Raw genomic sequence first — 14,510 nt, 5'->3', positions numbered from 1 at the left:
ACTCCTCCTTTCTTCATCTACTGTGAGTTACTGTGGATTCAGAGATCACCAGGGGAAGAGTGTGTAGGTGAACATTTTGAAAAGAGTAAAGTATGATCCAGCCAAAGGTAAGGACTTTAAGACCCATAGAATGCAAGGGCAGAAAGTGAAGCATGTGCTTAAATGTCTTCCATTGAAATTTTTGGGACTATAAAGGGCCTGACGTAGGGTGAATTGTTCCCTTAGTCATTTTGTATAAAACAAATAAGAGAAAACAGTATAAATGCAGCAATTCAGTTCTTTCCTATATTCCATCATGTAGTATCCAGCTTGTTTCCATTCAAAGAAAATACCATACGGTCATTATTTTCTGTACAATAGGCAGTTTTCAAATGATCAGTCTCTAGCGCAGTGAATGTGCAGTTGTTACTTAGTTCTTATTCAAAATACATATATTTTCCATCAAGGTATATCTGATGCAGGGACATAATATTTTCTGAATATTTGATATTTCAGAGGGAGAGGAGGAAATAAGTATATTCCTTTTCCCAAGTGATATTACCCATGACCCTTGCATAACTAAAGAAAATGCTCATTTAATGATAGCCTTTGCTGGGCAGGAGGGGGGGAGGTTAGTTGAACTGTAGGAAAATGCAGTCCCTCCATCACAGGAGGACTACTGTGGGGAATGGTGTCTGGATCCATGGCAACACTTCAGTAACAACTATGTAATCATTGTGCTAGCAAAAAACATCATCTGGAAAGGGCACCAAGGCCTCTAAGAACAAGTTTCATATGCTGTTGAGACTTTTGCCTCTTTTGTGTTTTGACTGAGTTTCATAGACCAGATGCTTTTCTCCCAAAACACACAATTTGGAATAAATTTTGTTTCTGTTTATGTAGCTATTGCTGTACCAAGTGGGAAGCTGCTATTAACTTCTCTGTGAGCAGAGCTCTGTTTCTCTCTTTGTATTTATTTAGAGATGAAATGTGACTCTTGCACTCAGGTCACATTCACATCATACATTTATTCCACTATTATTCCACTTTGGCTTCCCCCAAATAATGCTGGGAAGTGTAGTTTGTCAAGGGTGCTGAGAGTTGTTAGGAGACTCCTATTCTCTTCACAGAGCTACAATTGTCAGAGTGGTTTAACAGTCAGTCCCTCTTCCCAGAGAACTCTGGGAATTGTAGCTCTGTGAAGGTAATAGGGGTCTCCTAACAACTCTAGGCACCTTTAGGAAACCACTTTCTGTCTCTTCTGAATCATCAACATTGGGGTGAATGGGAGGTGGGCATAGGTCTCCCATTGTGTATGTACAAGGGGTAGAGCAATCCTGTGTTGAGGATGCCAGTGTAACATAAACCAGTTTAAAGTATGCCAGAATTTAGGGTTGCCAGGTCCATGGCCTGAGACTGATCCTGTATCTTTAAGAGAAGAGAAAGTCAGCCAAGTGCAGGTGTTCTTGCAACTCTGTAATGGGAAAAACCACAAGGTGGAATTCTCCCTTCTCCCTGCACAACCTTTAAAGATACAGAAGACCTTTTGGTTGCCAGGCCTGGCCTCCAAGAGGTCTTCTGTCTCTTTAAAAGTTGTGCAGGGAGAAGGGAGAATTCCACCTTGTTTTTCCCATTACAGTGTTGCAAGAACACCTGCACTTGGCTGACTTTCTCTTCTCCTAAAGATACAGGATCAGTCTCAGGCCATGGACCTGGCAACCCTATGCCAGATCCCAACTCCATTCAGAAAACCTTGGGAGGGGAGAATGCCAGCTCAGCCAGCAGAGCCTGACAGGAACAATATAACAGCAAAAAAAAAAAAAAAACAGAGCTAAGCCGAGCTGAACAGATGTAAGATACAGTATAAATTCCCCCCTTGTTCCTGCCCTATCACACCCCCAGAACACCCTTTTTTGGGACTTATGCCAGCTTAATTTATGCCAGTCTTGGCTGAGCTGGGATGGTAGTTTTTTGCCAGCTGAGCCGGGGCTGAGCCGGGATGAGGGACTTATGCTGGCCCATCTGGAGATCCACCATATCCTAACTCCCCTTACCCCGGTGTAAATACCTATAGGACTGCCCCCTAAGAGAGTGGGGTAGGGAGTGAGTGAAGATAGCTAGGCAAGAGCAAAACAACAAAACCTAACCTCTTAAAACAAAACTATACAGAGTTTAGACAACGGAAACAGATTGCAGATGAAATTAGAGTTAATCTAAAAGTTGTATCCTAGCAATGCAGGTAGACAAGTGAGTGTTAGCGGGTTATTGACAGTTTCTGGGTCAGCACCAGATATTCCTCTGTATATTCAGACATTTATAAAACTCGGTTTATTGTAAAAGGAGTTGGTGTTTCCTTCTGTGTTAAGCCTGAGTAAAAAATAATATGACTGTAATCCTATATTCACTTCCCTGGGAGTAAGTCTCATTGAATTACTTTTGAGGAGACTTGTATAGGATTGTACAATAAGTGTATTCATTAGTTCAAAGAGTCTGAGCCAAGAGAATATGTAAAACAGCTAAAACTGAATAAAACTGTTATTTAGGAAGAATTAAAATTGGATGCCACTTACAGCTTTGAGTTCTTAGGGTCAAACTTATGGGGCATGGGAGATCCATGATGAGTACGTCTCATATATATATATTTAAGGTTAAAAGCAACCATCTGTGTGTTTGTGTTTGCGTGCATGTGCATGGGATCAGATCAGGGCCATGGTACATTTTTACCTTTTCCCCCACACTGTGTTTCTGATTTAAATTGCTCTCCTGAAGCAATTTGCCCCATGGGGAAAATGTACAGGTACCATATGTGAATGCTACTTACATGCTTTTAAAATCAGGTTTCTAACTTTCTACAAACTTATTGTATTGAAGGAGAAGGACAGAAGTGGAATTAGCTGGCCACTGGGACATCCCTGACCCACAGGTTATTAATAAGCCACCGGATCCTGTTACTCCTGATAGGTAGCTCTTGGCAAGGAATCACTTGCTAATATGGATGGAGGAGAAAATGGGTTTGGTTCACATTTTGATGCAAACTTCCCTAATTTGCAGTTCCGAAACAACATGTGAACCAAAATGCAGCTATCCTTAGAAATTAGGATTTTTCTGAACTTTGTGATGGAATTCTCCAACCAAATAATGTGTACAAAATGCATATGCTTGGAGAAAGTGTGCCTAAAAATGCATATAGGTGTGAAGATAAATCACACAAAGTGCATTTAATTAGGGGAAATTGCTTGCAAAGATGTGTATGTTAGGCAAAATTGCATACAAAATGCTTATTATATTAGGAGAAATGTGCACTAAAATGCTGAAAATGTTTCATGAGCCCCCCCTTTTTTAAAAAAATGCAAAGTGATGTGAAAATGTGATGAACTGAACCTAAGATTGGAAAAGTGAGAAACCAAAAGAAACCAAAATTAATTATTTGTCCATCCCTGTTTGCTAAATGCAGCTTCTAGTTGTCATGGCAAAACAAAACTTCTTAAGTAATTGGAATTTTGAATAGTTCAGTTAATGAGCATTTTTGTTTATTTGCTTTGGGAACAAGACCTTGCAATCTTACCTAACTAACTGCAATAACAATGAAACTGCATGGCTTTAGATTTCACACATTTGCGGTCATTGGGAAAATAGTGTTGAATATATTTGAGCTCAGGCAAGGAACTTGGTATTTGGCTGTACGTATATCAAAAGGAAAAGTAACTATATTAACTTGAAGGCGCTACTGAAAATTATTCAGTTATTTGAATTAAATATGCTGTAGCAGTTTCCCACAAAACTGTTCATTGTTTGGTTCATAGGACAAACCTGACTTATTTCAAGGAAATATTTTTATTCAATGTCTCCTCCTGTTACTTTAATTCTTTATTCTTCCCTCACACACTCCATTCACTGCTCAAATATTAACTGCTCCATTTCTTTATTTCTTTCCAGCTTCAGCACCACAGTCGGATGAAGGTTCTGACATAGATTCTGAACCAGATTTGCCATTGAAGAGAAAGCAACGTCGTAGTAGAACAACTTTCACGGCAGAGCAATTGGAGGAGCTGGAGAGAGCTTTTGAGAGGACCCACTACCCTGATATATACACCCGGGAGGAACTTGCACAAAGAGCTAAACTCACTGAAGCTCGGGTTCAGGTGAATATATTTCTTGAAAGATTTGCAAATGGTTCCTTGTCAATCAGTTTGTGGATGAGCAGAAATACTAATGATATTTTACATTTGTTCTGAAATGAATGAATTATCGTGGTGAAGAAATGAAGTTTCTTGGTTTATAACTAAGAAATTGTGCCTAAGCTTGTATTGAAGGAGAAGGACAGAAGTGGAATTAGCTGGCCACTGGGACATCCCTGACCCACAGGTTATTAATAAACCACCGGATCCTGTTACTCTCCTGATAGGTAGCTCTTGGCAAGGAATCACTTGCTAATATGGATGGAGGAGAAAATTGGTTTGGTTCATATTTTGATGCAAACCTCCCTAATTTGCAGTTCTGAAACAATATGAGAACCAAAATGCAGCTATCCTTATAAATTAGGATTTTTCTGAACTTTGTGATGGAATTCTCCAACCAAATAATGTATACAAAATGCATATGTTTGGAGAAAGTGTGCCTAAAAATGTATATAACAGTGAAGATAAAACACACAAAATGCATTTAATTAGGGGAAATTGCTTGCAAAGATGTGTATGTTAGGCAAAATTGCATACAAAGTGCTTATTAGGAGAAATGTGCACTAAAATGCTGAAATTTTTTCGTGAGCCCCCCCTTTTTTAAAATGCTTTTTTCCTTGTCCCTCTCAATCCCATTTCCTTTTGTGTTGTGCCTTTTAGATTGTAAGCTGCAGCAAGGCAAGGCAGGGACTGTCTTATTGATATTTGCAAGCTGTTTTGGAAGTGTTTTTTGGCTGAAGAACAGGATAGAAGATGCTTTAAATAAATATAACTAACTAATTATATGATGATGACATAGGCTATTTCAAAGGTGGTAGTGAACAGGGAATTCTGCAGCTTTTAATTTGAGAGTTTGCCTGTTGGTCCATTATGGGACCAATGGGCATGTGTAACCTTCCTGGAAGCATAATTGTTAGAGGGAGGCTGGTCAGTGGCAGGAAACTACCACTGATGGAGCAGCATGTGCAGGAAATGCTGGGTAAGATGTCGTGGGTGACTGAATCAGCCCCTTGGTCTTAAGGTTATTTTGTAAATTGCAGATCATTTCATGGGGCTCACAACTCGATTTTCAATCGCTTTCCTTGCCATGGTTTCCAGTCACATGGAGAGAGTCTATGCTCATGCAACTTACACTACATAAGGTTCTCTTTATAAAGTAACAAATAATGCATGGCAATCAGGTGTAGGGAGAGCAGGCAAATTCCACTCCCCTTTCATGTGTCCAGTGTCCCCAAATTCTAACCATGTATAAAAGGCTTAAGTAAAACATGGTTGTGTGTATTGCCCAAATGTGTTTTGGAAAAGCAACAATATCAGGAATGCTCCACACCAACCACAGATCTTGTGAATTTCATTTACAAAAGGTAAACCATAAGTCAACTTGCAAAGATTTTGGAAGGAGGAATTTAGGACCTATTAATCAGTTACTGAAATTGAGCCGAACCAATGAAATTTGTTTGATGCACTTTGTCATACAAGAAAAAAAGCAACATTTCATTACTTTGAAATTTGTTAGAACTAAGTGTTTCAAAACCACAATGTTTTTAAAAGACTGAAAAATGAACAAAATCAAAGATGTATAGAACATACTTTTGGTATCAAAATTGTGGGGAAGTTGTAACTCAGATGTTGAACAGTCAAACATAAAGATGCTTGAGACTTTGCAAAGTCTGACTCCCAGTTTTCCCTACAGTTTTGCTGCTGAGAACATTTTCTAATCTAGACAAAATCGTTAATTTTGTTCATTGTTCATCTTTTCACAACTCCCTTACTTGAGATGATGAAGAGGCTATACTACTATGATCAGTAAAGGATAATCTAAAGTAGTATATGAACCACTATTTTAAAACAGATCCCATTACCTAAAAAGATAGTGGCGAAAAGATATATGCAGCAGAACCAGATGAATTGTTAGAAAGAATTGTACTGAATACTGTATGTCTAACATTGAACTGAGTCACCATTTGGAGATTTTTAAAAGCTCAGTTAATTAGAAGTAGACATTTCAATTTCTTTATATGCAGTTTTGGGACCTGTGAGCTTTAAAGGCATCAATGAATGTTCATATTTTTCTAAAGCAGTGACCCACAGTTATAAGAAAAGCAAAAGTCTCATTAACATAACAGCTGTCTTAATGTGGCTTTAACCCAGTGACTTTTTACATTCCTTATGGCTTCCTTGGGTTCCCTTGAGACACATTTTGTCTTATACTCACTTCTGTGATCTACAGCCTAGCAAATTCCCTACTATGGTGAACATATGGACTTGTTGCTTAGAACAACATGGGGAGAAAAAAAAACTCGTCAATCAATGATCAAAATACCAGGGGAAAAAAACCTTCTGGGAATTAAAGATGCTCTGGAGTTTAAGTGGCCCAAGTTGTGAATACTTGTTAGTCCGTCCATATTTTACATAACTGACACAGAGGGCTTCAGGGAGATTGCCCTCAGTTTTGTCATTCCAGCAATCACTGCGTCTCTACATCTGCAACACGACACATCCATGGCTGGGCTGAGTGCCACTGTATATATATTATTGTGGGCTAGAGCAAGGTTCAGCCCTCAGTTTCTTCTTTCCAGTTCACTTCACTTCACTTCAGTCCATCATTATTATTATTATTATTATTATTATTATCCCGCCTTTTGGCCAAAGGGTTCTTATGTTCATGCCTAGTCTTATTCCAATAGCAAACAGCATAAAAGAAAACAGAAGATGCTCCTAAGGAAAGTGGCAACAGAGAGGAAACACAACTCTAGGAAAACACTGGGGAGTCTGAGCCCTCAGTTGAGGGCAGCAATATGTTGAATGATTGGGACATTATTTTATGGCAAAAATGAGATCACAGATTCAGGCAAACAAATCTTGGTGTCTTTGGGGACCTTCCCAGCTCTACCTGGAGACACCAGGGATTGAACCTGGGACCTTTTTCATGCAATAGATGTGCATTAATTTTGAACTATGGCTGGTCTGAGTCTACTGAGTCTAATGTGAATGTGTGAATCAATATTGGAGAAAAAGTGTGTATTTCCATAAAACGTATCAAATAATAAAAGGGTTTACAAGTTGTATTAATGGAACTGTTTTGAACATAGAACACATTCATATTTCTTTGCAGGTTTCACGCCTAAACTGCATTTGTTCACATTCATGCCTTGCTATCCTCCTTCCTTTGTTGTCTTTCCTACTGGTGGTTTTTAGATTATAAGGGTCTTTGGGATAGGAGGCCTGTCCTTGTTTTTGTTTACAAAACTCTATAAAAGAGTTATGCACGCTGATGGCAACCTGACTGAACCTTTTGTCAAACAGTATGCAAGTTACTCCTTTATCACCACATCACTAAAGTCTCATCACCTGAGGCATTCCTCTGGGTGCTCCCACCTTCTGAGATGTTGTGGTTGGCAACACGGAAGGGAAAGGCCTTTTTTGGTAGTGTCACATGGCATCTAGACTGTTGGCTTTTTGGCACCAGGTGAAGACAATGTTTATTCTCCCTGTCTTTTCAGTACTTTGGGCTCTTTTTAAGATACTTTAAAGTTTAAGCTCTCTCAAGTTTATGGATTGTGTTTTATCTTTTTTTGTTATTTATTTAATGATTAAATAAATGTAATATTTTACCTGGTTAGCTGCTGTGAGAGCATTTATGCTGAAGGTTGTAGGATATGAATTTAAAAATGAAAACAAACAATTTCACAGACAGCACAAGCCCCTCTTCCTGAGGGCTCAAAACTTTCCTCAGCTGGTCTGTTGTTTAGGATTGACTCAGGACTTATTCCAAGGCTAGTGGACATGTCCTTTTAGAAATCAGAGATCACACAGTTGAGTAGAAGTGAAAGTTAACAAAACCTTTTGAGAGCATTATTGAAAAATTGATTAGAAGCGGTGTGCATATTTCACTTACTCTATGAAACATTCTGAATGTTTGTGTTGATAACTAGAGGGAATTTGAGTTTTTAATAAAGTTGTGGAGGCTTGGATATATTTTGGAGGTTTTTAATATGTGTAAATTATGACTACAATGAACTAAGCTTGTTTCTGAGGGAAAGGTAGTTTAAAGTGATGATTTTCTTGGTTTGCACAGCTTACAGCAGGAGTAGCCAATGTAATGCCCTCCAGATGTTGGACTCCAGCTCCAGCAAGCATGGCCAGTAGTCAGAGATGATGGGAGTTGTAGTCCAATAACATCTGAAGGACACATTAAATATTCCTGACTTACAGAACCAACCCAGACATTTTGCAGGATTGTTTTTCTCCCCCTCCATTCTATATACAAAAGCTAACAAGATCGTCATTGAAAGTTAGTTCAGCTCTGACGGTGGGTCTGTGTCCTCCACTGTATTTGAGGACAGCGGGCTAACTTAAGGGATGCAAAGCAGGCCATGCATGGCACACAGCTATGTTGTTCCAACATCCCATTGCTGCTCCCTGTCCTCTTGAATCTGCTGCCTGAGGCCTCGCTTTGCCTAAATGGTAGGGCCAGCCCTAATACCTGTATTCATAACTTAAGTTCAGTGCCAGCAACATTTCTGTTGCAGAGGTCAGGTATGTTATGATCAGGGAGTGAACGTTTTTCTGGACTCAAGCAGGACCTTTGGGTTTAGATAAGCATCCTTCAGAAGGACTTGTCTTCAGACACTGAACACAGACTGTCTGCTTTCTAATCTATTGCTGTCTAGCCATCTTATTTATTACTTTCCTGGACCTAGTTAGGACTACCAATTTACCACTACCCTCTGCTATACATTTCTTTAGCACCCACATGACAGAAGTAACGCTTACAGGTTCAGCTTTCCCTAATGTGGAAATGCAGTGATGGGTAAACTTTCACCTCACATGCAGCTCTTGGACACACATGAGCCCTGCCACTCACACTCACAGTTGCACATGCATATGTACCTATTTCTTGGGTCCTATGGGGCTCGTTGAAATGAATACTGCAAACACAATTACAATGTTTGTTTTATATATATATATTTAAACAATAACTGAAAGGAACATAACACCATGTATGCCAACAGAATATATCATATATCTTCTTAACATAATAATTCCCAAAGTCCAATGCATTCAGCAAGACATAAATGAAGAAGTTGCTTGCAGAAAGTCCAGTAGAGAAAATTCGGAATTTTCCAATTGCAAACTTCAAAGCCCTAAATAAAATATAATTTAAATTCAAATACATAAAGCCACAAAAGAATTAATTTACTCTTCCCTCCCCTTTACAAACATAATTGTAAAACCCCATTACCTAATTCAAGGTGACAAGGGCCTAGTCCTTACTCCCTGGCATTAACAGCTCCTTTTCTTTTCAGCTTCCTCACAGTTTGTACTCAACTCCTTAATACAATCCTTCCATAAGGTTTCTCCACCCACTGGACCAAACCAATATAACCCATAGGGGTTACACATACACACAAAGTCACAGCTGTAGATCCCAGCTTGGGAGTTAATTTACAGAACAGTCCTATGCATGCTTACTCAGAAGTAAATCCCACTATGTTCAGCAGGCCTTACACCCTGTTAAATATGGGCAGGATTGGAACTTAAGCAAGTTCATGGAAGGAAAGGTTTCCATCCCCTTCTTCCCCTTGCAACCACCTGTTTCCCCCCCAAAGCCACTCTGGATGGTCAGGGGCCCCTCCTGAACAATGTGCGATGAGGCCAAGGGAACTGCTGGGGCAGAAGGGAATCAGCCTAAATCAGGCTTGGATTGTAAAATAACACAGGAAAGTTCATGGGGTGAAAGTTTCCTGTCCCCTCCCTCCCGCAGCCACCTCCCAAGAGGGTTTATTCTTACCCTCCTAAATAAACCCTCCTAAATAATGTAGGAGTGAATGTGGATGGTGGGTGGGAGGAGCTACTGGGGGGAAAGTAGGGCATGGGAAACTTTCTGCTTACTAACTCTCTTGTATATCTTAGGATCTGATTTTGAATGACTCCCCCCACTGTCAGAACCCCCCTATGCCTGGCTGGTCCCACATTGCTCAGGAGGGCCCCCTGGCCCCTCCAGAGAAGGTTTTGCAGGGGTACATGTGATTGCAAGGGGAAGGAGGTGATGAGAAGCTTTCATTCCATGGACTTCCTTAAGCTAAATTCCCAAAATGCATATTAGGGCAATACCTTTAGGCTAATTAAAATGTTGTTGTTATTTACTGAATTTATATCCCGCCTTTCCTCCCAAATGATCCCACAGCAGCAAACACGACAAAACAATTTAGCAGCAGCAGCAGTATTCTAAACACATACAAAAAACATTCTAAAAGCAGTTACAGTTAAAAAGCATTCTTTCATCCAATGATCTCCAGGTTGCCAGGAACAGTCTCCTTCAGCCATCAAATGCTTGGGTAAACAGGAATGCTTTCAAATTCCTCCTAAAAGTAAATAATGATGGAGGGAGACTCCCCCACAAATGGGGAGCCACCACTGAAAAGGCCCTGTCACAGGTTAACCCAATTGGGCAGTTTTCCAGAACTCTTCATCAAGCTAGATGGGATTGGGGAGAGGGTTAGGAGGAAGAGAAAGAGAGAGTGAAAAAAACTGTGTGGTCTTCCAGTCATCTGTGTCTACATCTGGTAAGAATTTTAAGATGGAGTGTGGGAGACAGCAGACATTCACATAAGACCCTTTTGAGATGCTCTGCAGATAAGAAGTTGCACTGCAGCCTCCTGGGAAAGAGAAACAGATAATGACAGAGTTTCCATGTCTGGAATTAAAACAATCAGTTGTTACTCAGTTCTCTGTTGCAGAGAAAACACACAGGTACTTTGGTAGGTGATAGAGATGGAAAGATCTGTCTGTTTCGGTTCTCCCAGTTTCTCACTTTTCTAATGTTAAATGCAGTTCTCTGCAGCGATCTGTGATTTAAAAAAAAAATCCTCATGAAAATTCTCCACCATTTTAGTGTGAATATTTCTCACCATTTCATGCCTTTTTGCATGTTATTTTCACTCATGTATTCATTTTATGCACACTTTCCCTTAATATATGCATTTTTGTAAATGTTGTTTAGTTAGCGAACTGCATCCCAAAATTATAATAAATGCGAATTTTGAAAGATGGCTGTGTTTCGGTTCTCATATTGTTTTGGAAATTGTGAATTTGATAAATTCTGATTGAAATGTGAACTGAATCAAAATTCTCAAAAAGATTAAAGTCTTTTTATTTATGATTTCACTTAGCCCCATCTGCACTATACATTTAAATCAGTATCATACCACTTTAATAGTCATGGCTTCCCCCAAAGAACCCTGGGAACTGTAGCTTGTTAAGGAGGCTGAGAGAGACCCCTGTTTACCCCACAGAACTACAATTCTCAGAGTCGTTTAACATTCAGTCTCTCTTCCTAGGGACCTCTGAGAATTGTAGCTCTGTGAGGGGAATAGGGTTCTCCTGACAACATTCAGCACCCTGAACAAAGATTCATCTCAATTTCACTAAATTTTTCTCTCCCCTTTGAGAATTTTTGAACACAGTTCCTTTCTTGTTAATTGATGGAGAATGGTTATGGGGAAAATATCACCACAGTATTTGTTTAGATGCTTGATAATGTAGACAAAGTCAAAGCTTCTGTTTTGAAGAATAATATTGGGGATGTATGAACATAGGCAGGGAAATATGTCTATATAGCCTAAGGAGACATGATAAAATGAAGTCTTTTTACCCAGACTATTTTCTTAACAATGAATAGCAGCAGGCAGCGTTATAGTCTCTACTTTCTCCCACAGAGGACTATCACTTGAGGCATTCAAATTAGATTGGACAAATCAGTCAAGTATGTTCAGTTCTGGCAAGGAATGGACTTGATGACCTTGTAGATCTTTCCCATCTCTGATTCCTAATATTTACATCTTGCCTTTTTGTTATCATTTTTTCCTTAAGTAGTTTGTAACTGAACAAGGCAACATCCTATTTCCTTGACGCTGGCTGCTTATCCTTTCAAAGCTGCAGCTCTTCCTCAAGGCTCCTCGTAATGAAATTGGCCTTGACAGTTCAACTGCCTTATCCTAAACAGAGTTTCCAATGTGCTTTTAAGGCAACAAGATCTCTTATTCAAATAGGCAAAATGTTTGAAAAGGGAATTCAGAAAGACAATAGAGGATACTTTCCTCTAAACAGAGTCTAGGCTTTACAAGGATGAATGCCAAATACATATCAAATTAAAAGACTGGTGCATTGATAAAGACACGTCTAATTTAAGCCAGAGAATGTATTCCCTCTGTATATCAGAAATATTTATATAATTTTGGGTTGGTTTCAGTGGCCATGAAGGAAAGGAAAGGGAGGAAGGAGAAAGAGGACTGGGACCGGAGAAGGGTTGATCAGAAGATGGAAGGATATGAATTAACAGGGAGATAGAGGTGGAGACTCAGCTAAGGAGCACAAACAAAGTGAGGAGGGTCTGCCAGTGCAACACCACCACGATGGAAAATAGCTACCTAGTGAAATTGTGGCTAGGACCTGAGAGACCTGGTTTCAAATTCCCACTTCAGCCATAAAGCTCACTGGGTGACCTTGAGCCTGTCACTGTGTCTCAGCCTAACTGATTTCACAGGGTTGTTGTGAAGATGAAATGGGTAAGGGGAGAACCATGTAACCATCTTGAGATTGAAGAAAAAGTGGGGTGTAGAGGAAATTTTTATTTTTTTTATTTTTTTTATTAAATTTCTATACCGCCCCATAGCCGAAGCTCTCTGGGCAGTGCACAACAGTCAAACATCAAATACAATAGGCTACATATAAACAATATAAAACTTTCTTTAAACTTACTTTAAACTTTAAAATTATCAAATTCACCAGAAGAATCAAGACAGTTGTCAACACATACTAAATGTTAAAATGTTAAATGTTAAAAGAGAGAAATAAATAATAAAAATAAAGAATGCAGTGTATCTGAGGAAATGTTCCATCACCTTCTTTGTGATATTGCTACTATTGATTCTTCTTTGTGGTCATTTATCATTTTGAGCAGATTTCCTAGAAAATAATATTTTAGACCAGTTAATCCCCTGACGAAGACCAAACTAATGAGTGGCTGAAACGCGTTGGGCTTTTGTTAAAATAAACATTTTTTCAAGCATTTTGGGGTCCCCCTTTTTTTCTCCTTTTGCTTTTGGATGCTTGCCACCTTCTGATGTTGGTATTGCTACAATGACATATCCTTCTTGGTTTGTTCTGCATGATGTCTTGTGGCTTTTTTTGTGATGGTCCTCACTGGCAGGGCTTTTTTTGTGACAGTACTCACAGGTAGGTGTACCTCATTTTTTGCTGCGCATGGCAGCCATTTTGTGCAGGCACCCACAACACTTTTAGCAAGATAAGAATAACAGCATCTCATCCCCCCCAAAAAAAGCTATTCGTGTAATCCGCTGGAACTTGAAACAGTTTCCCATGTGCTTTTCTACTGTGGATTATATCAAGAGGTCAAAAAATGCATAATCTATCCTCTTATGAGGCAGTTTCCTGGTCGATCTTTAAAGACTAGGTATTTTCCTGGGGGGGGTGTTCATTACTGATAGCAATATTTCTGAATGTAGCAATATCTGTTAGATATTCAATGACTGTTAGCTCTTAATCTTCACCTTTGCTTTTTTGATTTGTGACTATATATAGATACAGTTGTATATTCTTTAATGGTCAGTTGACTGCAGTAAAAATGTTGTTGACCAAAAAAACCACTCTACTGCTTTTAAAGGTTTTTTTATGTTGCTATACACCACCCTGATGTTTTGTGAAAGGGCTGTATATAAATAAATAAAATTGTATTAGCAAAAACACCCTTGAACAGTGCAATCCTGTGCATGTTTACTCAGAAGTGAGTCCCGGTGAGTTTAGTGGGGCTTATTCCCAGGTAAATAGCTATAGGGTTGCAACCTACATGGCTGAAATGTGTATGGAAACATAGCATAGGGGTGGCCAAAGGGATGTGTTTGGGGTAGAGTTTGTGTCTCTTTGCTTCCTTTCTGCTACTGCTTTGCCCTGTGGCCAAAGCTACCTCCTGTAAGCCTCTCGGGTGTTTTGTTTTTGGTGCTCACATTCATTTATATGAATGGGCTCCTTCAGGAGGAAGGACAGGATATAAATTGAATAAATATTAAAATAATTTAGGAGAACAGGAGGCTACCTTATGCAGAGTCACATCATTGGTCCATCTAACTCAGCATTTGTTTATTTTATTTATTTAACAAAATTTATATATCTCTTGGATGTAAAGACCTCTAAGTGGTTTACAAAAAACATTAAAATTATCAACAAAACAGTTAAAAACAAATAATCAAAAACATATTTAAAACATATTTAAAACAACTGCTAACTAAAAAAATGAAAACAGATCAACATCAATGTACCTGGATAGGCTTC

General features: G+C 39.1%; 1 protein-coding gene across 4 annotated transcripts in view; it reads left to right on the top strand.

The window, feature by feature from the left end:
• PAX3 (paired box 3) overlaps positions 1 to 14,510 on the top strand; it is a 140,222-nt gene that overhangs the window by 93,104 nt on the left and 32,608 nt on the right. For 2 of the 4 annotated variants that reach the window (XM_061634441.1, XM_061634442.1), the window contains exon 5: positions 3,916 to 4,121. In XM_061634441.1, coding sequence (XP_061490425.1) covers positions 3,916 to 4,121 — 206 coding nt within the window. The remainder of the gene's footprint in view (positions 1 to 3,915; positions 4,122 to 14,510) is intronic. The other 2 variants (XM_061634443.1, XM_061634444.1) reach the window with 1 other exon arrangement.

The sequence above is a fragment of the Rhineura floridana genome, chromosome 7 (genome assembly GCF_030035675.1).
Source record: "Rhineura floridana isolate rRhiFlo1 chromosome 7, rRhiFlo1.hap2, whole genome shotgun sequence".
Classification (NCBI taxonomy): domain Eukaryota; kingdom Metazoa; phylum Chordata; class Lepidosauria; order Squamata; family Rhineuridae; genus Rhineura; species Rhineura floridana.
Note: the sequence above shows the minus strand (reverse complement) of the source record. Positions and strands in the feature narration are given on the sequence as shown.